Source organism: Acanthaster planci, linkage group LG04 (genome assembly GCF_054643075.1).
Source record: "Acanthaster planci isolate LZ-2023a linkage group LG04, COTS_SCS, whole genome shotgun sequence".
NCBI lineage: Eukaryota > Metazoa > Echinodermata > Asteroidea > Valvatida > Acanthasteridae > Acanthaster > Acanthaster planci.
The window spans coordinates 3,862,957-3,889,750 of NC_141780.1; the positions used below are offsets into that span (position 1 = coordinate 3,862,957).

The 26,794-nt window shown below is 42.9% G+C and overlaps 1 protein-coding gene and 1 long non-coding RNA gene across 4 annotated transcripts in view; both read left to right on the forward strand.

Moving 5' to 3' along the window:
* The window catches only part of slmap (sarcolemma associated protein), a 47,827-nt gene extending 42,900 nt beyond the window's left edge, over positions 1-4,927 (forward strand). For both annotated transcript variants that reach the window (XM_022225668.2, XM_022225669.2), the window contains one exon: positions 350-4,927. In XM_022225668.2, coding sequence (XP_022081360.2) covers positions 350-445 — 96 coding nt within the window. In that variant the 3' untranslated portion in view covers positions 446-4,927. The remainder of the gene's footprint in view (positions 1-349) is intronic.
* A 3,332-nt stretch (positions 4,928-8,259) lies between these two features.
* Positions 8,260-13,877, forward strand: LOC147799308 (uncharacterized). Of its 2 annotated transcripts, none has more exons than XR_015424960.1 (3): positions 8,260-8,463; positions 10,544-10,621; positions 13,275-13,877. It is a non-coding gene; the product is annotated as an uncharacterized LOC147799308 (long non-coding RNA). The 2 variants fall into 2 exon arrangements; XR_015424961.1 differs by lacking the exon at positions 8,260-8,463 and adding an exon at positions 9,783-10,163.
* Positions 13,878-26,794: the final 12,917 nt, after the last annotated feature.

Below are 26,794 nucleotides of genomic sequence, written 5' to 3' on the forward strand. Positions count from 1 at the left end.
GGGGAGAGTAGGTGGGGGTGGGGAGAGCAGGTGGGGGTGGGGGAGAGTAGGTGGGGGTGGGGGAGAGCAGGTGGGGGTGTGGGGGAGCAGGTGTTACACAAATCCGTGTTTCGACACTGTTTTGTTTTATTTTGTTTTGTTTCTTGTTTTTTGAGATCCATAAAAATGCTTCCTGCCATAGGAAAGCTGTGGTGGTTTGTTCAGATTTTGCCTCACTGGCTTTATATTTCCTTAGGTTTTACAGGTTTACCCTTGCATTAAAGTTTGCATTATTCTAACTATCTGTTTAGAAGAAAAATTCTCACAAATATTGAAATTCTTCTTTTGGATTCCCACTCCTTCCGTCCAGGTTATCCAGATGAAGTACGTGCCCATCATCGTCATTTTCATTGCCATTGCTGCAGCTGTGGTACAATTTATAGTGGCCATGTCGTCGTCTGTATGACAGTGCTCGTGTTAGCTGCACTGCATGGATATATGCTGAAAATACTCGACCCAAAATATGGCAGGACAACAATAATCTCTGAATTAGCTATTCGCTTGATGGTGTTTGTGGCAAATTTCCTATCTGCCTACCCAGGGAAACTTCGCCAAGTGGTTCTTTTGAGTCTTTGATTGAGAGGGGACAGTCTTGAGGCCAGAACAGCCCCTTGGCAGAGGTTGTTTTCGTTTGGCCAGTACGTAGGCATTTTCTGCGACCTTGTTTCACCTGTGCTCATTAGTAGATATCAAGGGTGGCAGGTAATTCATCAAGTGTAATTTGACTGCACTGAATCAGCATTATCAAAATGCTTGGGAACAGGGAATTTTTTCCCCCATATTCCTATGATACCAGCAGACAGCCTTGTATGACGGTGTAAATTACATGTGTGTTAGCTGTCCAGAAGGGCATTTTGCATTTCCTCCAACATTTTCTTCCAATAATCAGAACACCAAGTTTGTTCATGTTTTGTTATACACTCTTGAAACAGGTGTAATTTATTGTGGCCTCTCAGTCAAACGAGAGCTGTTACAAAGGTTCACAAATTGTACAATAAATATATTTAAAGATATGTGAACAGACATTTTCCATTGCACAAGGACACCACAAAGCTCTATAAATTTATCAAAATGCACATTTAAGAAAAAAAATGAAATGCTAGTTATGAAAATCAGTTAATTGAGATGATGAATAATTAATTAATTAGTTAATTAAAAGAGCTTAGATTTGAGACGAGTTAAAGTTTGTCACAAATAGGTCAGACAAACCTACCAAAAATTTAAGTAGGGACTGTTCAGTGAATCCACGTGTCAACCTGAATAGCATTTAAGCCTGGTTCGCAGAGGTTGGAAGGTAGGAAAGCGTGACATAAAATTTGAGGTTAACCTCTAGTTCTGAGCCTTCAAAGGCAGAAATACAAAACCAAGTTTCAAACATTGCCCGTTTGTTGTAAGAGAAAATGCTTCAGCATTTTGATCTGAATAAAACTATGCACCAAATTTGATAGAAATTTGATCCTTCCCTTAACTTGCAATTCTGCTCGGTACTTTACCACTCAACTGAAGTAAGTAGGAACATAGTAGAGTCACTGAGAAAGTGCATCAGTGATCCGAAAAGGGTATTTTAACTCCATGGCAAAGATTAACCATTTGGAAAGGCTCGGTAGCGAACTCACTGTACTGCTGGCATTAAATGGACATGCCACCCTGTTGCACTTATTGATAACAATTCTGAAATGCCTGGACTGAAAGAAGGTTCACTTTTAAAATTATTCATAGAACTTGAATTACTCAAGGGGAAAGTAAACGGCAGAGTCAGTGAAAATGCTTTTGACCACTTGCAGATTTGTGCCTTGATGGCATAGGGTTGCATGATACGTGTTCTGTAGTTTGATAGAACTGTATCATTTGTGCCATTTTCTTCTTAAGTTCAGTTGTCTTTTTTATAAAGACGAAGGTTGAACCGTCAAGAGAAGATAATGTTCCTCAGTTACGGTACTGTCTTCTTCAGAGCGATTTTGATTTATATTTGGACCAGAAAAGCTGGTTTGTGCCATCTTGTTCCACCGCCGCTCATTTTGTAGGTATCGAGGATGGCACAGATATTTAATCGCACTGATAATTTCAATTGCTAGCAGACAGGTCGTTAATTTGCCCTTGATGTACGCACATCAAAAGTGGATAAAAAAAAGATGAGTTTTCAACTGTTGGAATGTGTGATTTGACTGCAAGGGATCAGTATATCAAAATGTATTTTGCCCACTTACAAACTGGTGCCCTTAAGGCACGGAATCACGCCGTAAATGCTCTCTCTGGTTTCTATAATATAACTCCATGATTTAAACCAACCTCTTCGGAGTTTAAATTGTCTCTTTCACTTGTTTACAACTTTCTTTTTTAAGACGAAGGTTGAACCGTCAATAGAAGTGTTTGTGTCTCGATTGTGGTCTTGTCTCATTCAGAGTGATTTCTAACTATGTCCAAGGTTCGCATCCATGCAGTGCAGCTCTGTGTACATTTTTGTGCATACGTAATTTTACACCGTAAGCGGTTTCTTTCTTTTTGTATTTCAGGAAAATACTAATCATGTAAATAAGTATATTATTTGAATGAACTTCAAAAGTTTACCCACTGGAGTTCAAACCTGCTAATTCTAGATTGAAATTCGAGCACCTAAATGTAAACTTCGTTACCTGGCTGTGATCTGTCGCTTTCGTTGTTGCAAATGAGTTTAACTGCGTGAGGGTGGGAGGTTTTCTGTGATTTTTGTTCTCAGAAATGGGAAAATGAGAGGAAATTTTGAGAAGTGAGTCCGACATGCTTTCAACATCGCAAGCACAGAACGACTGAAACTTCTTGTTTGTTTCTGGCTGCATGCAACCTTCCCCCCCATGGGCTAGCCTCGACCGACGTCGCTAGCAGAAAAGGGTTTTTTAATGTCTTGGTTTAGTCTTATCAGAGTACCAGAAATTTGGCTCTCTTGATAGCAAGGCCAAAATAATGAGTGAGTGCGAACAGGAAAAAACAAACTTGCCCATATATTGGTTCTTTTTTGGGGGGGGTCAACATGAAAAATGCTTGTAAGCATGTTTGAAATACTTGAGTTGGAAGTGCTTTTACAGCAACAGAGACAAGCGGAAATTGTAACTCCAAGACGCCATCGAAAAGGTGTTAAAGTTGTATGTGCTATGGAAGACTAGGTCATCTCAGTCTACGTGCCCTGCGTGGAAGCTGTTGAAATGTTCGGACCTTACTTCCCTTTGAAGAAATCCTCAAGAGCCACGATTGTGGCCTTTATTCAAGTTGCGTTTTCCCAGTGTGTTGTGTAAAAAAAACGCGCTCGGTTAGCAAAATTAGTCGCATTGAAAAAATGTGGCATTTAATTGTATTTACATGTACGTCTTCCACATAGAATAGCTTTGAGTCTTGCAATTCACAGTGTACGAACTTGGACCAAACAATAACAACTGTTATTCTTGTGTCTTGACTGCACCCTCCCCTTATTAAACATGTACTATTTCGTATCGAGTGTTTGTTATACATAGTAGCGCGTGATCTTCACTGCAAAAACTGACCACAGCAAAATGTGTTCGTTTAACACTGCTGGTGTTACTTTATATACCTGCAAGTGTAACAATGCACTGTAGAGTGTTAAAAGTAACACCAACAGCGCTGAAACACCAAAAATGTTAACACCTGTGAAAAGTGTCGTCATGGCCCTCCATTTTTTTTTTTTTTTTTGCAGTGTTAAAGCAGACAGAGTATGCTCAAGTGAAGCTTAACTGAAAATTGTCGTGTGGAGGAGAAATAGTCAAAAGTAAATACATGTATGAGCAGTGCTGTTTCCCGTGTCGCTTTGGTTTTTAACTCTGTATCTAGGTTTTTGTTTCTGCTATTTAAGCGAAAGCCTCTCTGCTTAGCAACATTCAAATCGAAGCTTCAATCACGGGCTCGGTGATAAAGAACAGTAACCTCTCTCAAGTCGTCGATGTGGGAATATCGTCGTACACATTTTCACACTTTCGTTTGAACCAAGTGCAAGATGGCACACTTGAGATATGTCATTGAAATAAAGTAGGATAAAATGATGAGAATTTGATATTTTTGTATAAGTAAAATGTGTGTTGATGTACAAACCGAGTTGGATAGAGTGAGCAGTAGATAACGTTATTGTGGGTTTTGTATCGAGCAATTGTACATAATGAAATAATTGCGTGTAGGGTCACTTTCCGTTCTCCTGTCTCAGTTATCGTTTATTTAAAAGCTTCATTAATAGGCTGATTTTTTTTGTGTGTGTACATTTCATTAATGAGACACAAGTGCGATTTTGTGGAAGGGGAAGTGAAATTACACTGACAAAACCCTGCCTCGTATTCGCACTCTGAACCGAAAAAAAAATACCAGAATGGCGTAGAAATCCGTCATTTTTCATTTTGTTTAGGTGTGACCGATGTGCGCTTTGTCGTATTGGTATATTTCTCGACTGGTTGTTGGTTAGTTTACAACATTTATTTCAAAGTGTTGTGGAGTCGATAGAAAAGACACATACCACCCGACACTTTGCATCGAGTGAAAAAGAAGTTTCCGAGTTGTGGAAGTATTTCTAAACCGCCGAGTTTTGTGTGATTTATTTAACCAAGTTCTGGTTGGAAACTTCGATATGGAAACTGCAGTCATCGGCTTTACAGTGCAGAGTGCCGCCATATTGGCGAGGGGTTGACGTCACATTACCGTAGCAAATTCCTATGTGTAACCTTGCAGTAGCCTGTAACTCTTGGTGAAAAAGCAACACTGTAACGTGTAAATACGTTAGCTTCTGGGTTTTTTTGTCTCCCTGCGCCTATTTATGACAGGAAATGTGACTTCAGGCGCTCTTTGTACAAAGGATCGAGTTTGAATTGAAGATTATACATAATAAAAAAAATGTTTATTATGAACTTCAACAAAATGGCTTAATGGTTTACATTTCCCCCGTATTTACGTTGCTGTTGTTTCCATAGTCGGCGTGTCGGACTCTGTTGTTTTCATTGATGAATGTAGACCCCTTTTTCGTTTACAATCATTGTCTTGCCGCATTGCCTGACCTGCCAAAATCTTCCGGAAAATCACACTTCGGTGTTCTCAATCAGTATTATTTTGTCAGTGGGGGTGTTTCTTATTTCGTGTTTCAGTAGCTACATGGGATTGTTTTAAATTAACACTTTTAATTCTTTTGTTCGTGTGCTGAATGCCTAGGGATGGTTTTGCAACGCACCCTTGGGCAAAACTGCAACTATAAAAGGTAGTATTCGTATGAATATTGAAAACGGACAATGTCCTGGTCCCTTTCCGGGGGGGTTAGAAAACAAATGGAGAGTTTTGCAAGCCACAAAAATCATGTGCAAGTCTGTAGAGTTTCTTGGAATCTCGACAAACTTTTTCCTTGTGGAAAAGCCAATAATGAAGGTAGTATGTTTTGCCTATTTTTAGCCTTGGTGGTGGGTTTTTTTTTCGATACATTCAACTTGTCTGCGTTGTGCTACATAAGTTGTCGGTGTCTGTCCAACACTGCGCAGTTTGGAGCGCCCGTGTTGCACCAGGAGAGCGGTGAGCGTTTTGAGCAAATGAAAGTCTCCTTCTTAGAACTTCCCGCAGATGTGAGATCTTGTCTCTAGGCTTGGCAATACCAGAACCACTGGTGATCGGAGGTATACAGTGAATTCTATCTATTGCCAAAAATAGAGAGTTGAGAGTAGGTTTGGGCTGGCTGCGCATGCAGTCTTCGCAGGTGCTTTGGACTTGTGTCCTCTACCTAATAAAGTCTGCATGCTTCCTCCACACGCGTATAAAACATTGAATCGCTCTGTGTTTTTGAGTGCACAAAGGTAAAATTAATTCTGGTTGCCCGAAAATGATTCTTTCACATATCTGAAACAGGCACTACAAAAAACAAACAGCTGTCGGTGTCTTGCCTGGAGTAGAAAAACACTTCGCTTTTCTGTTAATCTTTTACCGTCGACCACACTGACGAATCAGAGGCCATTGCAACCCCTGGTTCGCCGAGGTCTGGTCAGCTTAAAAAGCACGCTGGCATGATGTGTCATTGAGGGCTTGCCGTCATTAACGACACCTTGTACGTCTTCTTTGCGTCACTCCAGTGCTATAAATGCTGCAATGTTGCTTCATCCACGAACTAGGTTTCTCGAACAAGCCTCTTGCAATATAAAACGCTGCGTTTGTTTCGGACGTCTTTGTGGATCAATTCCAAGATTTTTCAGCCATGTTTATTCCTCTCTCGACTTGTAATACTAATTACTGGAAAGTTCAGGGACCGAGTTAAGTTTTAAGGCAGAGCTACCTGATCAGACTTAATGAGGCTAATCGATTGGTTACCACAAGTAAAAATGACTAAAAACAATCATTGGTAAGTATGCGACCAACCAATCAGTTGGTCGCTTATCTGCCAAATTGTTATTCGTTATTTTAACCAATTTGTCATTTAAATCCATTTTTAAAACCACGACAATGTAATGATTGATTTGACCAAATGACAAAAAGTTAGTTCTTAAACGTCCTCTGCTAAAAAGAACTCGAAATACACAATACACTTCAAGACGCAAAAATTGCCTGAACCTTCTGTTGTGGCAGCTAGAACTATTATTCAAAAATGGGTAGAAGTTGTCTGCTTAGAATTAAAGCAAGGCGAGCATTATTGATCAGCTACTCCTAGAAACCTGCGGGACTGGGAAATGACGAAGGACCTCGTCTGCTAGAAATGACGCAATTTCTCATGTCTTACGTAACACCGCCAATCCCAAGGAACAATGCTGTGTCATTAGTCGGATATTTTCCCCGTCAAATCTACGGCTTCTCCGGACGTACCGCTAATGATTCCTAGTGCGGCATCTTCTCTTCTGTGCGAAACCCCGTCCCGACCGAGAGCCGTGTGAGACGCCGATCCCAGTAGTTCGTCAGCCTGCGCCATGCTTGCCACTAGCAAAGATTGCCGCATGTTACCGGAAAAAGCAATATGTGCTAGTGCCAAACAGGGTGTAGGCAACATTACCATGGTCGCTACGGGTCCTGTTGGAAAGCAAAAATTAGTCATTTTTTTACACAGGTTAGAGTCCCTTAACCGAAACAGCTAAGCAAAGACAACGTAATCACAACAAATACGAAATTGACGCTGCAAACAATGGAAGTTACGGAAAATCAATATGCCGACTACTGCTACACTTGTGATCTGATGAAGAATATTAAATGGATGTAACATCTGAACACCAGACTCTAAACATACAAAATACTCGAACCAAGAAAGCCACAAAATCGCTGTAAAAAGTCTTGCTTAAAGGTGGGCAACATTGTAAACGACTACATGTGTAGACCTTGGAACGTTAAGAAATGTAATGAGTAAACCGTGAAAGCCAAGCAGAAGCACGTGAAAATGCTTAGTAGTGGTGTTTGGGAACACGATATGATACGGCCATTTCAGGTGTCAAAAGGGCCTGACATTTTGACAGAGTTCTTGCAAGTAAAAGGAGAGAAGCCTAACTCCTGTTTGTTAAAGGGTCCGTGAAAAGAAAATTGTACGTTTTTAAACGATACCCAGAATGTAAAGTTATTGTTTTGATTAATAAGTGGGTGCAAAATAATTCGAAAGTTTTTGACCCGCCCCCGAGGGATATCTCATTAACACAGAAAATTTGCATATATGTGACGTACATTTGAGAAGACGTTGTCGCGCGCATCAATGCAAGTCTCAGGTCGAGTTTGCAAACTTCAGCCCAACCGGTGTTTTAGGGATCATGCTGATCAGATTCGTTGCCACAGGCAGCGGCAACACCTATAAAGATTGGATAAGCCTGCAAAACTCTCCAACCAAAGCGAAATTTACACCAATTTGAACATCCAAAGACAGGCTGACCAGGGCCAAATGGTCAGGACCGACAGAGAGCTGCTATTGCAGTGCGCGTTTCTATTCGAGCCAGAGTGTTTTCTTCCGAACACTCAAGAACTGGTCTTGCTGAAGTCAGACGCCGCGCCAACGATCTGCGGGAATTTTTTTTAAAAATGCCCATGGACAAATATGAAGATCAGCTTTTATGATAGTTTCCAAATCGGCCCACACTACTTCACTCAATACGTTACCGGTATACAATTTCTCATACGTTGGCTGTACCGCATGTGCACCTGCTTTTACTGTGTGCATGGGCATCGTGTACATGTACTGTACATGTACGTATTTTACGTTCGAACATTCCACGGGCACGCCAATTGCGCGTGTCCAGTGTACGTGTTCCTCTCGGGTCTGAACGTCCCAGTGAGCAAAATTAGGGCATTGACAGTTGGTTTCAGGTGGCAAACAATGTAGTGAAAAGACTGACACGTCAATGGCGTTATGAGCCCCGAGCTGGACCAAGAGAGGGCGTAATTTCCCTAGTAACTGCCATGCCTCCGTTGGGAACTGCACTTCGCTGGCTCAAGAACGGCTGTGAAATGCAAGCGGTAAGGTCGCGTCGCTACCAATAAAATGATCACTCCCCACCATTAACGGTAACGCGGCCCTTTTCAACCGATGAAGGGGTGCATCTGCTACGCGGATACAGAGTTCAGAGGCTGTCTTCCCCCGACCACAATGCCCTGAGATATCCTGTTGCCGTGCACGGGTGATCATCCGTCATTTCATGACACGGCATTACAGAACTCACTGACGGCATGCGACATGAAACAGTGAATTCTACAGTGCCATACATGAAACTGAGGAAAATATGGCACGGTACAACGTTGTCGTATCATGCCTTGGATAGTTCTTGGGCACAGGCCTGAAGTAGCCTATGTCGAGAAGGGCTTACTAATGTCTTTCGGTATTGAGGCCGCGAAATGGTATAGGGCCTACGTTACTCAATCTTAGCAGGTGCACGTGACAAGCAAGAGCAGGAACGGGTTAAGTCCGTAGTACCACGGTGCTCTTTGATACTTAAGCATGTGAATGGCTTTTACCAAAATCAGAACAAGTCAAAAGAATCAGAACTGGTCAACTTTCAGAACTTACCTCATACCACAAATAACCGAGCGACGACATCAACAGCAGGCCTAATGGTCGAAACGACTGAAGTTGTGTCTTTATATAGGGTCCAGGTACAACAAAATTGACCTAAGTTTAATGCTAAAATAATGGTTATGATGAAAATGATAACAATAATGTCGTGTAATGATGAAGTGAACAACACGGGTCAACCTATAGGACTTGGTGCCAAGTATGTAACGCCCACACGCCACGAACTACACGGTCTAGCATGTATTTCTACCTTTGCGCAGGAACGTTGGTTGCTTCGTCCCAAACTTGCAAACGATCAACCGTTCAAGAAGCCTTTTGCGAGTTAAGTTTGAATAAAATCTGGTACACTGAGTTCTTTAAATTCATATGAACATAACAATTTGAATTCTCCATACTAAAGACATTGTTACCATACCTCATGATGGGGCAAGCCAGCGTTGTATCGAGTCACTAAATTTGGGGACTCGTGTCGAGTTATTTAACATTGTGACTCAAGTCGAGTCATTAGGTCAAGAAGTAGAGTCGAGTCAATGTGTGGTCAGGTCGAGTCGAGTCGAGTACCGAGCTTGAGTCAATTTGAGTCACAAATTTTTGAACAAAACACAATAAATACGATCGATATGAGAGCAGCGCGGTGAGTCTGATTTCAATTTTTTTTTCGCCTTTGTTTTGAGACTTGAGTCTTATAAGCTTGCACACAAGTCGAGTCTCCATGAGAAATTTGACTCGAGTAGAGTCATTTGGTCGCAGAGAGTCAAGTCATTTATCCGTCGGGACTCGAGTCGATTCGCCAAAACTTGTGACTCGACTCGGACTTGAGTCAAGTCAGTGACTCGAGTCATTACAACTCTGGGGCAAGCTTTTGCTTTGTTACATAAGAGACGCCTCGCACCACTCTGTTTTCATTGGATAAAAAAGACACAAAACAACCAGTCCATGCCAGTAAACCTTCCGAAAAAGTTGCAGTTTCCCAGACTATGCTGCTACGTAGCTAAGGCTGAGTTCGGGCGGCTTGTTCCCGTATGTTCACGAAAAGCTCGATTTGTTGTTCATGGGTCGGCCGCTCGATCGCCGGGAACAAACAACCGGTTATCGCAAGCAACATGCAACATGGCGGCGTCCATATGCCCGTTATTCGAGAGTTAAGGTTTGGATTGGCTGAATTCTTTTCTATATAAACAGGAACATTCATTTCTGTGTTACGGAAAATAATTAATGTTAATTTTGCAAAAATCCCTATTGTCTACATGGTCTATGGATTTGGGAGCCATCTCTCTACTTTTTGCAGCTGTTCAAAAATCAAAATCTCACGAGTTTTTCCGTGTGTTCCTGTAAAACCCTGACGAGGAGGTGGTGTGTGATCCTGTTCCGAGAACAGTGTTCTTAAGTCGTGTTCACGCTGTTCGAGCGCGAGAACAAGAAACCCGTGTCAAGACAGGCCACCTGAACTCGACCTTAGTAAGAGACAGCGACGCGACGCTCAGATTAGTCTCATAACAATAAGTTCTTTCAACATTCACTTTCTAGGAGCTACGTGCAACGGTTGAAATGCATGACCAGCATATTTGTCAAAAGGCTAAAAGCTGCACCAATATTGCTCATACGGTGAGTCCCTCCAAGAGTAATGGGTCACAGCTAATCCCTTTCACACAGTATTCTGAAGAACTGATCGTGGGTCATTTTTGTGCAAGTAAATAGCCGATGAGACATCGAAGAAAACATAGCTGCACCCTTGGGTTCTAGCGATTGGAGCGCACGTTTTCAAGAGAGGGCGCACAACTCGTTCACATGAAACGGGCGTGCAGGGTGCACCACTACAAATAAATTCCCATAGAGAGCAGTGATAAATCCCCATACTTCACAAATATTTTAAAATAGTCACAACTCTCACAGGTGTTCAGGCTGCACAGAAAAATGATGTTCCGCATATCCTCTTTAATTTTCCTTTCAATTTTTGGGGGGTTGACCAATGAATTTTTGAGAAATTTTCACCAGAAGCAGACCATCCCAAAAATGCAGAAAATGTCCCTGTCCAGAAAAGTAGCCATTTTGAAAAACCCTCCCTCGGCAAAATGGCTCAAATAGTGCCACTTTCAAACCCGATCGCATCCAAATTGCTCAGAATTGGAAGCCCTGAGTCCGGCCCAGAGGTTCAGTCTCATATTTCTTCAATTCCTCAGTTCCATGGCTCTCAGGACCCTCTAATATAGAATATTTTGAGTCTATAACTTTTATTAATGAGCTCGGCGGACATATTTCTGGCCTAATTACGAGGGTGCACCCTGCAGTGGTTATGACACAAACGATGCTGCGCAAAGTCTTGGGGTCACCAACGTTCCTTGGACTTTACCGCTAGTAAATCGAGCCAAAGCAGGAAGAAAAGCTTAATAATAACAATGTTGGATTACTATCTTAGTTCATTTGTTGTCCTTTACTGTTTCATTAGCCAGCTTCCAGAACATCAACTTGGTAATTATACAGTTTTAATTACAAAGAACCAAGAAACTTGAAAGACATTTTTGTCTCGGTCGATTAGAAATTCGTTTGTAATCGATCAAGTAAAGAGAAATACCCAGATTTGTGTCAAACATTCTGTATTGCCTGCCGGTCGTATACCCCGACTTGTCTCCTGTCATCTAGAGACTTCGTTAATTATTCAGCCGCGCATTTTTACGCAAACGGTTCCTTCGGGGCGCACGATGTACATGAGTCACACGGGACAGAATGTGTTTGTGGGACGTGGACCCGCGTTGCAAGATGGTAACAGACTAGACAGCGAGTCTCTCAGAACAGAGAGTGTGTGAGGTACGGCGACAGACAGGCGCGGCATTATCCGATAAACTCAAATCAACACCAGCCGCCATGTATAACAGCCTCTTTTTATTTCTTGAAGGTCCTAGAGAAACAACATCACGTCTAGTCAGTAAAATTAATGAATCATACATATCAAACTGCTTCCTGAAAAGATGACTTTTGGATTTCGCATCGATGGTCCAGTCATAGGGAGGTAAACCAAATATTCGGCTCTCGACAGTAGCAAAGAACAATCAGTCGGTGAGCGAACCCCTTCACACAGGCTGGTTGTATCCATGATCGCAAAAAACGCAATGTTAAACCCAATTTCATCTGTTGCCATGGTGCTGATTTGCGCATTATGGAACCCTGTAATTCACAATATGAGCTACTTGCAGCTGGGTCCTTACCAGAGACACATCCACCGGTTTACTCAACATACCGTGCCAACTGACGTCATGATGGCGTCAAACCGAGCGAAGGCCAGAACTGAATGCGATGTGCGGCTCCTTTGCAAACTTCGACAGTCATTGTGTCCTGGACGTAGATGTTTTTTGTAAGTCCAATATGACGAGTGTTTTTCTTAAATCACAACAGCGCTAGGGAATAAACGAATTATGAAGGAAATAGCGGTGGAAACCAGGAATCCGTGGTTCTGGGTATGTTAGAGCATTTATACAGGTCTGCCCGTGTGGTTGGAATCTAAAACCGCTTGCTATGACCGCAGCAATTATGGGCCGGTTGATTTCAAATTACTGCACCATACTGTTCCAGCCAACCGAAAAAAAAAGTTCCAGTGCATCATCTTTTGTTTGGAAACTTTTGGAAAGCACACCAGTTCCGGGCAACGTTACGCTGCAGAGCTTGTTACACCGCTGTTTTGGAGGGGCCTCTTTTTTGGAAATGAAAATATGGTCTCCATCAACTTCGCATCAAGCGTAAGTTGCGATTAAACTCGACATGGCTATGCTGTTGCCATCATATAGCAAACATGTTTAGAAGAAACAGGCAGTAAGTCCGAAAGTCACGTATAAAACAGAAAAGCTTGTAAATCTAAACTTCAAGAAATGACCTACTGGGCGCAGCTTCTGGGTGGTCGAAAAAAAATTCTGCAAGTAAGTTTCCTATATGACTCCAGCCTACATCGAAGATGCTCGGTCACATCAAGTTATTTCAGAAGAATGTATCAGATTGGTGGATGTCATTATATGCTGGCTATATGCCAAGACTTAGCATTAAGTATAAATGGGCTCCCTCTGTTTTGCACTCCTTGGTGGTGTTTTAAAAACCTGCCGCCACTGTACCAGAAGGGGAAAGACCGACCAAATTGAAATGAAATCCATTGTTAATAGCCAGATTCAAAATTCATTCATTCCAGGCCGTTTGAAGCAGACGTGAGTAAAATAATGTACATGTTGTTATCGCTGTTGACTGTACTTACCCAAGCTGTTTTCCTCTCCGAAAGATCATCATCTTTCTCCGGTTCAATATGTTGGAATTGACGGCGACCCATTGACTGGCGAAGTACTCATGAATAATGCTGGCTGACCATCCCCCCTTAAGGATGACTGAGAGGGACTGTCTGTATGCGTCTTTGCCTGCTGTGAGCTCGGAACCCTGTAATACGTAAGGGAAGACAAATGTTCTCATTAACAGGACACCGTCGCAAGTTAATCCAGATGCGGTAGGGACTCTAGGCTCTATCTCTCACATGCTCTCTGTCTTTCTTCCTGTACTCTTTCAACTCTGCATCAACGCATCCCCAAGGGACATGAAGGAGGAGGAAGGTTGCAGCTTAATGATGCCGATTTTATGATCTTCTGCATGAAATCAGTCATTTCTACGGGTGCTCCCGCGCACCGTGTCTCCCCTGCAAGCTTGTGGGGCTTGGAAACCCTTTTGCCCCGTGGCAGGGATGCCAGAGAACAGTCGAACTCTGGAATCTGCCCTGTCATGAAAACATGAATATGGATGTCATAAAACCTGTGACACCGGGGGCTGAAAAATGATCTTGCTCTGTTCTTTAGTCATATTCTTTTTACACGCTTGTAAGCAATATTCAGAAATCTCTTTTTAAATGAAGATATAGTAAGTTCCTTGAACTGGATTATTTGTTTCGGTGGACGAGGTATAACAGCATTCAGCTAACGCTGAAATCGTATATCACACTTTAAGGTTCAAATGTAAAATAATTTTTCTGAGTCTCTTAAACGGGATATGTAATACGTCTCGTTCCCATGCGCTGGGGTAAAAAAATGCCAGATCCCCCCCAGAAAAAAGTCCTTTTTTGTGAAACAAAAAATTCTCAATCATTCACAAATTACCTCTTCCACGTTAGGAATGTGCCATTTCGAAAGTTACCGACTGAACGCGGTTTCCTTACGTCAAAAATGACGTCACCACAGGTTTCGTTTCTTGATCGGTTTAGGTTGGGACTACACGTCATTATAACGTGTTGTTGTTATGCTAGATTATTAATACCATGCTAGACTGATCGAATCATAATACCTACAACTAGATAGACATTGACTACAATGGAAACGAATTGGTTTCGTATAAAATGTACATACAGTTGAACATTCACTTCTGAATATTGAAAACAGTCTATCACACTAATGACATAATTCTTGATTTCTCGCAAAATATTTTTAAAAATCCAAGAATATGCGCTTTGTTTTGTAGCTCATTCTCACATTATGTCCTTTTTAGTTTGACAAACTACAATCAGTAACGTATCCAGCGGTGGACAGAGGGGCCATGTGGGCCTAGGAGACTTGTTGCCCTGTTTAGAAAGATTTGAAAGCCTTGCACTTTGGAAACGGTTGTACTACCTTGCTTGGAGGGCAATTCTACGATGGAGGAAAAATGGACCTTCGTTTTTAGACAGAAAGTTCCAACATCAACGCAAACCTGGGTATGCCACTGTAAAACTAACTAAAACGGGCCTAACTTCGTCGTGCTCCTTCGAAGAGGCAAACCTGTTTGTGACACCTTCCAAACGGGTCATCCACACACTTAAAAAGAAGTGAATTGCAAGGAACATATGGCAAATTCGGTCAATGGAAACCAAACTGGGCACAGTAAAAAGGAATAACTATGTTGAAAAGATTGCCGATAGGAGGCTAAATTCAGGTCTTTCACAAAATTAAGACTATGTGAAATGCTGGTTTCAACGAAGTGCTCGCCTGGTTGGACACAATATCCGGGCACAAAGTGTGGTGTGCCGAGGCTTCACCGTGCAGAAAATGCCCTCGGCAGATCCAACGCATGCGCATCTTCGTGCGCACATGCGCAGACAAGCAAGCGCATGCGCTCCTTCCGACCAGAGCACGAGTAGGACGAGCTGAATTAGGGCTGGACCGTGGGATCCCGTAACCACAACCTGTGTTGGAAGCAGTCCTAATCTCAGGCCTTTTACGTTTGTCCGGTCTAGCGTGGCCTGAGTGGGGTAAACGGCCAGGAAGAAAGGAAAGCAACACAGCCTTGAAGATGGTACCCATATCGATCCGGGATTGTCTGGAATTCTTTCAGCGACGGCAAGCCGGTCTAAGGGTCACCGACTTGGAAATGTGCTCAGTGTGTAGCCTGAGAAGCTACGCCCCGTTCGACAATCTGAAAAACTGTATCTTTTACACCTGTAAAAGATAGTGTTTCCAAAAATTAATAATCGCAAAATTGAAACACAAGTTACACACACTAACCTAACGTTGGTTTCGCGGCTGCACCAGTTCAGGATTCTAGAGTGTATTGCTTTCAAATTCAACCCACGAAATCCATTTTCTTGCGTTCTACATATGAAAACTCTTTTCGGTGCTGGACATTTTTATAAAATACTGAAAAATAGCACATATTAACCATTTCGTTTTATCGCCTTGTTTTTAAATCAGTCACTTCTCAGCTACTTCCCCTTTGGAAAGGTCGTCGCACATGGTTGCTCATACAGCCCCCCCGTTCCCTTAAGCCTTTCTCAACACCGCGCCGCGCCACACGCGCGGCGCTACGTTCGAGTCTGGCCTGCACATGGCGACACGAAACGGTATGCCTTCACACATTACTTACAGGGGGCAGGGCCCACATCAGGAGTCGTCATCAGTCACGACCTGACAAGGCTCGACTGGTGTTGTGCTGTACTTTGCCATGAATGATTTCAAGTGACGGGTCAAATTAGAATATAGAGCCAAGGACGGACCGACGTTATCAATTCCGGTATTCGACGACACAGCGAGTTGGGTTTTGTGGGTCGAGATGCAAAACGTCCCAAGAACAAAATGATGTATCAAGATTTGAGCTGCATAATCTGTGTTGGGTCAGAACACCAATGCATGACCGAAAAGGACGAACGGGTATGAATTTGATGATTTTTTGTTGTTTTGAGTTAATGAATCCACGAAGCAACCTCAAAGTATATTAATAAGCCAGTTAACCAACCAAGCAACCAACCGACCGAGTAACTAACCAACAGATGACGACAAACCAACATTCCAAAATGTAAATAACTGGCCAGCTAGCTGAAATGAAACAAATACATGCAAAATGTATTGACCTCTGCCATCCCCCCTACTGTTTCCCGTTCAATAAATAAAATATCCACTGCAGTGGATAAGCAGTGCACTGCTTCAATTACCACAACAGCGACTTATACCAGTATATTGACCACAATGTCACGCTTGGATTGCTAAATAGCGGATCACAATGTAGTTTCTCTGGTCCTGGTCGACGAGTTATGACAATCTGAAGCATCTAAAGAGTAAGCCTCGCAATTACAGGATAAACAAGAAATCTTCGTCGTGTATAGGCCATTTGAATGTTACGAAGAGCAAAACAGCCTATCTATCCAGGCAAACATCATGGAAACCGATAAAACTAAGCATATTAATTTCGCTCGATGAGACGGGATCCGGATGAACACAGCACACGCACACCACCCGGACACAGCTGGGGAGTGCAGTACACTATGACTAACGCTGTGGGATCGAGGTGTTAACCCCCAACATCTCATTACAGTCAACAGTGGCAGGAGGCAACAGCGTGGAACGGGGGAGAAGGTTGCGGCATACGAAAGTGGTGCTCGACCATCTACATGTATTCCATAGGGTGGTTGACTGCTTTCTGGACTTTATAATGAGTTAGCGGTAATCGCTCCCTTTCTCATACGACAACCACCTATTCTTTCAACCGAATAAGTAGAATGTTAATCATAGCTCTATAAAACACGTCAGCACAATGATATTTTGATGCATCTGGCCATTGGAAGGTAGGCCGACATTACAATCTTATCCTCTTTAAGTCATTCCACCAATATTCCTGGTGTGATGGTTTTCTCTAAATCAAAACAGCACGACCGGTCAAGTCCAAGACAAACACAGACAGAGAGTTCGGTAAAATACCATAGGTGTTCAGCATGGAAGACACACCAGGCATAATTCAACTCAAAGCTTGCCCTAAAATACGAAGTGACTACATGGGTTAGAAGTGACGACATCTGACGAGTTCCAACGCCTGGCATGAAACTCGGTTGTCGGTTGGCACATCCGATGAGTGAGCGACAGTCAGCCCAAAACAAAACAAATGAATTCCAGTTGATTCCGGTGAACGTCAGCCTCTGCACCGTGTTGCGTGAGAAGTCGACGGCTGCTTGGGAATCAGATGCTAATGATCAAAGATGGAGGAAAGGGGGTGGTTAGAATAAGAACCCGCCAATAACTGCCAATGTGCGTGCATCCCTAATTGAAGAACATACTTCCACGGAAGTCCAAAATAATATCAATTACTTACACCATCGATGCGTTGATCACGAGAGTAAAATCGGTACACAACCTCGTCCTTGTACACTGAGTATATGTTAACTGACCATATCGAGCGGTGGTGCACATCGTCTGCACTTTATTTCTGCTGGGTCAGTCGTTATTCTCCGCCATCGGTCAACGCTTATGACCAGGGTCATCAATTTTATATCACCTATTGTGGCCGAAATGTAAGGGCCTCGTGAATATTGCAATATTGCAATATAACGTGTATGCCCACTTCCAAAACACCGGATGTGCTCGGACTTGTCATTTTTTTCAAGACAAAAACATAAATAGAATGATCTTGTCTGCCTTACAGGATTCCCGATCATGAAGGTCGTACGGAGTTATACGCCTATAAGCCTGACCAATTCCACGCCGCTCTCGACTGAAGACCCTCAACTTCAGCGCCGTGGCCCGTATCGAGTTACCCCCCTCGAAAACCCCTCTCGTCGTCTCAGAGGTGACGATGCACTTCATCCACGGTGGGTGCCGGGAGACGGTACTCCGAAGACGCCTCATCCGGAGAGAGAGAAAAAATAATAATGACAGGGATATCTGACCAGATGAGCCGCTGAACGCGTGGAAAGGTCGAGCAGTGCGTATGCATATGGCATGGTTACCGGTGCCGGACGCACATGTGGTCCTGAGTATTACTATTATATAGACGAACGTGTACACATACAGACTCCGTAGTATCCTGTGTCATCGCATTATTTGTGCAGTAATCATATTCTGTGGCTGACCCCGTCGCGCATCGACGCACATGGTTGATTTCGTACCCGGAGTAACGATTACCCCCAACGCTGCTGAATATAATCATATTCTTGTAATATCTACATGACATCACACTGCTATTTTGCGTGTGGTTTGACCGAACGTGCGTAAGCGTTCAGCGTTGGAGTAACTGTTATCAACACCAAAGTGGACGACGTATTATTTGAATCGACTTAATGTTTTCGCTGCACTCCGTGGAGAGGTTCTTCTTTGCAGTAGATAGACGTCGAATGGTGGCCACGGTGGACGCTAATGAGACGCCGAGGCTCAATACTCCGTGTCTGTTTGGAGTGCAAGGGGTGAGACGCTAATGTGATACAGGCTACGGCGACACGAGAATATTCACCTCCATTTCAGCTACATCCATCCACCCATCTTGATTAGGAGCGAAATGAGCTGACAGGAAACAGGCTTATTATGCAATCAGCCCGATTGCCTTCCTACACCCCCAGAAGTGCGGTGCACCAGGTGTTCACCAATATCGATGGGCTGGATAACTGGTCCCGTTTCAAGGGGCTCGTCTTTCTGATGTACTGTACATGTACTATCAAGACTTTACAGTCTATCTGCGGGTTCAAAGTGACCAGCGACTCGTGAGAGGTGACTTTTGATCGGTTTCGTGAATGTCCCACCTCACTTGTTTAGGCTCCGTCACGAAAACGCTTGGGGAAATCCCCGCTGTTTCACTGCATCATGTGGAAGGACTCCTTGAAAAATTGGAACGTGTCCATAAAACACCGAGAAACGGACATAATGTGAAACTGTGAACGATGAATGTCAACATCAGCATAAATGCTTTTACGGTTTCGTGCATAAATCGTCATCAAATGTGGCTGTTTTGGGGCTGCAAGAGAGGGGACAATGGCGAATGTGTCCTATTTGCCCCGCCGATGTTTCATGATATTCAACAGTATTACCGCATATGGTTCCTCGACATGCAATGCTCACACTTCGGTGCCTTGACGGACATCTGACGCTCACTAACTGTCGACGTGCAGAGTCCGGAGTGGGCCCGACACGACTCGCACACAAGTCCTCGCTCTGTGGTCCTCGTCAAAAACACTGTGTCGCAAATCCCAGACGATCAGTTTGGGACCTGAAGGTCTCGAAGATCGCCATGTTTTTTTTAAAGCCTCAATCACAACGGCGCCCCGGCAGTCTTGTTTCAAGAAGCCTGCTGTTGGCAAGCCATCACTGACTTTAACACGTCAATGACGGTGCCCGCCGCTTTCCCTGCTGGCATTATCATCAGCCTCAACCTGAACAGGAAATTAGCAACGGAGAACAAACGACCGGAATAAAGACAAAGGAGTCCCATTATCTTGATTGTTCCGCAGATACAGCGAGTCTGTGGAAATACATAGGCTGGATGTGGTTACATGACTGATTCGACCGCCAAGTGGCGTGAGGGGCCGGGGCCACAGACCGTGTCTACCGCAGAATTCACGCCGCATCGTGATGAGACGCAGCCGGCCGGCACGAGTCAACGTCACTACACCTCGCTGTGAGTGACGATCACAGGGCCTGTAAGCCTCGGGAATCGTCACTGACGCCATCTGCAAATCAGACGGCAGTGATTAGGTTGAGATTTCAACATTTGGTGCGTCACTCCGGTTGTGAAATCACGCACTTTTTTCAACGACAATAATCACACCCAAAACCTCCAGACGACCATCATCCGTTGTAGCAATTTGAATTAACTTCGCAACCAATATTATATCCCGTTCCCCCAAGCAGTCAGAGGATCGATACTATACCATGTAGTGATCCAATCAGAACAAAGCTTACTGGATTCCTAGGGCTCCACTCTGCTGACTCTTCCTATTCGTGCGCAGGGGAAAACTTCCCACCAATCATTGTCACTGCAGGGAATGGGCCACACCGAGTTCACGGCCGTCCATTTCTTGGGACAAATTCAACAAGGATGAACGTTACACACTTTACAAAGCACGGCATTTGGGTGAAAGTAGGCCTATCTATTCTGCGTACTGCATGTTGATATTGCACGCTGATAACATGGGAGGATTGCCAAGTAAAGTTTTTTGGCAGCGCATTGTGACAGTTCTATTCGCCAGCTGCGTGCGGGGAACTTGAATATTTCGCGGTTTGACGTTCGCAATGCATTATGGGATTGGATGGCAAATAAGCGACGCATTTTATGCCAAACTCTGTGAAATATGTGTAAATGCAAAAAAATAGTGATTCAACTTCATCACACATTCGACATAAGGCTATCCGCTTTTCACGTCGTGCTGTCCGTAGATTTGGGATAAAGTTATTCACAACAAAATGAGATTTGAAGTTCACCCCGCCCCCCCAAAAAAAACAATTGAAATTAAAATTAAAAATTGAAGAATCACCTCCATCAACGCCAGTTTAATATCTTGAATCATGATCCTGAATATTAATGAGCTAGTACTGGTCAATCAAAATGTAGACTTGAAGCTCATTCATCCTGCTCTGACCAATCACGTTCAGCCTAAATTGATCGGTACCTTTAAAAGACATTTAGGGACGATTTCCATGGAAATGTGTTACCACCACACATATTTTTTTTTCACGTACAGACGTTTTAGTTTCACGCAGGAAGTACTAGGTATGTGAAACTACGTACGTAAAAGTAACACGTACGTACATGACAAAATCACGTGTGTGGCGATATTACGTTTCTGAATTTTGTTCTCCTTAGAAACATTTGGAAATTTATTTGGTATTTCGTTTAGAACTGTTTTCGGTATACTGTGCGCCGATCTGTGACTTGACAAGCAGATTCCGAAGAATTAAAAATTGAACAGATGTTTGACTGACATTCACTTCCCATTGTTCTCATGCATAAAATGCGTGCCTTGTTTGCGATCTAATCCCATCATGAAGAGAATATCAAAAGGGTCTATATTATTCCCTGTAAAAATTGTTTGTCAGGGAAGAGGATTCATATAGGACTGTACTTCGAATAGCAGTTTTAACTCATCCTTTCTTCTTTCTGGTGCATGGAATGTCCCAATCAGTCAAACATTCCCCCAAGTTGTCTTTTGACATTTATTTCAAATCGCAGCACGGTGACCATGAATTTTGCAACCGTAAACTTTAAAAATTGCCTCTTCGTGAAAACCTTCTTGGTGGCCGGGCACAATGTATCACAAATCTACCCTTTTCCAAAAGAAATTCAAAACAAAATCTATATATGTAAATTCTATTTGGAAAAAAGTCCTTGATATACCCTGCAGGATATTTAAAAATTGTATTGCAATCCACTACATCAAAATGTGGTGTTCTCATAGATCTGGTATATATAGGTATAAAACCAACATTATACGAATCCATTGAGGTGGGAATAATGTGTTACGTATCCCTTCGAAGGTCGTTCACCCCACGGTTCCAAGACGGAATGCATACCATACCTAAGAAGCAAGAAGCGAACAAAATGGCTGCCATTGTCCATATTCTCTTTCACTTCGTGAGATAATCCAGGAGAAAATACGCACAAGATGCCTGCGCGGACCTTAAAAACACATGGGCGGAGCCCTCGAAATCAATTTGGAAACTTGTCTTATATGCCCCCCCCCGGTGTTTAGAACCGTCGAAAAATTTTCCCTCACCCACGGGTTGGGAAAGATCGACGAATGACCTCATCCGAGAATGGGGACATTAGATGTTGAGCGTTTCCAATTTGTTTGTCGAGCAAGTAGGCAAATGGTAGTTAAAGATACACCGCATACATTCCCTGCGTAATAAACCCATTCCGCATTCACCGCATTACGAAGAGGGATGCATTACACGAATTGCATTTTATGTACAAACCCTCACAGGAAGAGAACCAGTTAAGCATTGGTTAATGCCTCCTCGGTCTCTGCCCATTGAACATTTTTGAATAAAAAAGTGCAATTTGGGCATTATTAAGAAGGTTTGATTCGATTATGTTTTGGTTCAACGTGAAGTAAGACCTCAATACATGTACCTCGGTCAAAACGTTACACGGCTTACGTTTATTTTCACCGACCAGCAACTATTGCGACTATAGGCCTACTTGCTAATTAATATTCACTTCACGAACAACATACGTAAGAAACCGATCAAGGACCGTAGACTTGATGCCAGTCGCATGACCTCCGCGCAGTAGCGAGCAGATGGGTCATTCATTACCCGCTTTGGTGTAATGTCGCCCATGATACACCTATACGCAGCGTGGTGCCATATCCAGAGTGTAATGGTCCAATGACGATGTTCGGCTCGAGACTCGAGCACTGTATAATCCAATGATGAACACCGCAATAGCGCGCGCATACGTCATGAGTGACACCGGCGATTCATACTATGAACGCCGTTAACGGACAGCGGCCCTTTATTAGTCACCAGAAACCATTAAACTTGGGACAAGAAACCCATTGGTGATGACAGTTGCCAAAGTAACTACACGGGCTGCTCAGACGTCCCAAAATCTGTTATAACGAGGCTCTGCTGTATATGTTATTTTTAAACCGGGCACGAGATCTGACCAACTGTGAGCGTTCGCGTTTTATGGACCCTCTATTCCTGTCCCGATATCTCATTTCCTCATTTAAAATCGTCGTTGAAAATGTTTCTCTCGAGAAATAAAGAACAGCCACTTTTGGTAAAACGACGTTTGTTGAAAATTTTCACTCGACGCATAGAAGCATTTTCGGTGAGCGATCAGTGATGTTGGGGTGTTGGCTTTGCTTATTATCTTTTCCAATATTTATGGCGCGTGCCATTGGCTTTTTTCATTTTTGCGCGCTTTACTCTCAGAGTTTATGCCGATACACATTGCCACTTCTTTAGAAAGCCTCCCCACCACTCAGTCGTACATCCGACTTGGTGTATCCCAAAAACTTAAAACTGCTTGTCTATCTCTTATGCGCGAAAACTAAACTTACAGGAATTGACGAGAAGTCGTCATTCCACGGCTTCGTACAGGAACAAGACAGTCTCTCAGAACTTTCTTATTTTCTGAGAGTATAAATCCGGCTGATGGTCCGGGTTTTTTCTCTCTTTTTTTGCCCCGGAAGAATATTCGGGGGCTACTCGAGCGGAAAATCTCCAGGCATGGAGCTGGGCTCGCTATCCATCCCGGCAGAAGACGAAGAAGAAACAAAGACAGGAAAACCCACGCCAACAAAGCCGATTGATCCGAAGAGGAGAGAGAGAGTGAGAGCGCAAAGCCGGGACGTCTTTTGAATTGATGAGCCGTGGATGAAAGGCAAGATATGGAGAGAACAAACAAAAGCCCCCTAAACCAATGGAAGGCCAGCTGGTTTCTAAACCTTCACCAAGAGGAAAATAAACCCCCGGCTTATTGGGGAGGGGAGAATGATATTAACAGAGACTATCTTAAGAAAATCTTACAGATTTCAGGATCTGCTTCAAACGGAAAAAGAAATACACAAATTCTATCTTGGTCATTACTCTGTGGTTCAATTCATTAACATTTTTCAACCCATTACGATCTTAGCCCCTTAAATGACAGTCAACAAAACAATTGCATATGCACGTATACCTAAAGTCGTGTGACAATATGCACTGTGTTAATAAAGCTTTATTGCGCATGATTAATTGAAGTCGAGTTGTTACTGTGATGCAAACAAAATAATGATCAAAGATTTTTTTTCACCTAAGTCAATGTACGGGTAGGCCTACAAGCGTGCCAGAAGGGTGATTGGCCATTGTGAGGAATGAAGTCCACGCACTCTCAATGCACACATTCAAAAGTCAAAGAGCAACAGGTGCAGCCAATCTTTTGCATCTAAACATCTTAAACGGAAACGTTATTCCAACGTTTGTTTCCGGATTATTTTAATGAAATAAAAGTTTCCGTCCCTTGCGAACATTTCAGGCGATGAAAAAAGAACTGTGGTTTTAATTATTTCATTTCTGATTTACCTTCACACTTTATGGGTCTTATGGATATAAGATGGATATAAGACCTTTATACATTTTTATGGATTGAATTTTGTTACATGTTCAAGAGTCAGAAGATGGGTTAAATGAAAACCAAGGAGATTTGTTGCACCTGACGCCAATTTCTTGGTTATGTTAAAGCCTGTAGAGGGTTGACGGTGATTTTGTTCAAAAAGTATTTTCCGACAAAACTTAAATTCTTGAAGTCTTTTTGCAGATGATATGCGAAGCAATAAGTGGCGTCAGACTGCAACATTCTTTCAGGAAACAATTTAGATTCTTTAGGCGTCGCAGAGTTAACGCCCAGCAAAGAAGATACACGCCGCCTTCGTTTCGTGCAGTTTGTTGAGAGTTAGGAAATATCAAAAAAATCATGAACGCTAGCAGGGTTAAATCCTCAGACTTCAATAAGATTTACAAACAACCTTGGGAGGTAGGATTAAAACAAAATTTCGACAGGGCTTTTGAATTTTTCCAAATACACATTCAAGGTTATTTGTAGTTTCAAAAAGGGCGGGGCTTCAAGATGTCTTCTTTTCTCAATTTGGTTTCCTTTTGATGACACACTAAACAAAGGGAACTAAATTACGTATCGTGTGCATTCAACGTCAGTGGGGCGAGCATTCACGCTAAGTTCGCGATAGTATAATCTCATAATCGGTTTCAAAATGCAGATGTCCACAGGTTCACAAGAAATAATTGGAATTTTATGTCAGCCGTGGTGGGACCACAATGTTTGATCATTCATTTCAATCTCTGCAGAAGTTGCAATGAAAAAGATGACTAACAAAGACATTTTTCAGCGTCCATCCTTGCACGGACTGAGTGACTTCATGGGTCCTTTTCCCCGTATCTTTTGTCACCGTTGCACTGAACAAACAGTTTACACACGAGGGCCGGAGTCAGCACAACCGAATGCAAGAAAAAAAAATCAATGGCGAAATCTGGATTATTTCTTTGAACGAACAGATGTGAACGAGTTGTGAAATATTCTTGTCAGCGGGACAGATAACTTACCAATTTTTTCATCCCAGGTTCCTGGTGCTGTAGTCTTCGATCAGGAGGTGTACGTATTCGTAGTGGTGGGATCACAGGGAGGAAATTCACTCACATACAGTGCTCCCCTCGCCAAGAGGAAGCAACCTTTCCGTCCTGATCTCCTAGTCCTTTCTCCGTTTCAGTGAATAGTTTAACCCTCTCAAAATGTATCAAAAGCGGGGGCATCTCTCTGAAGCGGAGCAAGGCCGCCGTTTAACAAAAGGCTTTCACTGGGATCTCTCCCTAAGTTGGCAGGACAATCGGTCATTGGACGGCAGGGTGGCTTCAGCCCTTTTGGCATGGTAATTGCTGCATCCCTGCTTGGCTGCACCTTCCGTCCGGCCGTGTTCGCGGAATGCTGCCTTCGATTCGCCGGCAATGCATGGTCTGTTGTCACCGCTATAGGAGAGATAAAAGAGAGAGACGTACGGCGATGGAACCACATAAAAATAATTATGACTATCCGTGCGCGACCGCCGGCCATATTAAATGTGGTGTTACGTAAGAGTTACGTAACAGCGGAGCGAAAGACCCTTTATATATGTCATTAACATCCCTGAACTTGTGTTGTATCATTCGAATGCGTGCGAACAAAATGCTGGGGATTTATTTGAAATGCTATAAACGACACATCTTGGTTTATGGTTATTTCATTAATTATCGAATGGTGGAGCCTGTACGATAACCCATGCATTCAAAATGCATAAATCCAGATGTCAAGAGGCTGTATAATTACACAATATTCACTCCAGAAACACACGTAAAAACGCAAAGCTAAAACCAATTAAACCAACAAGACAAAACAAACAAAAAACTACAATCAAAAAATAATAATATAGAAAAACAAAGAAAAACGTACTCGGTATAAATCAACATAACCCATGACTTGGGTCCAAGCAGCTGATTTTTTTTTTGTGTTAAAAAGGGCACTCTTAGGCAATTTTTATAGAGATGTCACGTTTTACTCCTGAAAAGGACTGAGCGCATTTCGAGTCAAATTGACCCAAGGCCCTCATAGAGTATTGAATTCTCCAATTTTATTTCCTTCTAATCTCAGTTCTTTGCTCAAAATATTACAAGAAAATACTGCAACATGAATTAAATAAATGCGTCAATCCAGTGACGTCGACTTCCATGATCTCAGAAAAATATAAACTTGACTGTGTTGTACCCCCCTCGCCATGTCAACCGATCTGTAACAAAACCAAGAGAGTTTAGAGGTGGGGAGAAGGTAGAGATGACACATCAAGGTTTTGGGTCGAAAGGGCGAAATGGATCCCCCATACGATTATCCATTTGTTTTCGTCCGTGCCCCCCCCCCGGTGGCAGTACCGTTTCTAAAATGTCGCTTTCGGTCCCTAAAAAGAGGGCGAAACGGAAAGGATGGTATATGCATCATTTTTCCCTGTCCAAATTGCCCTACCAAAGTATAAAAATACCCCCCAATATGTCCAATCCCTATACACAT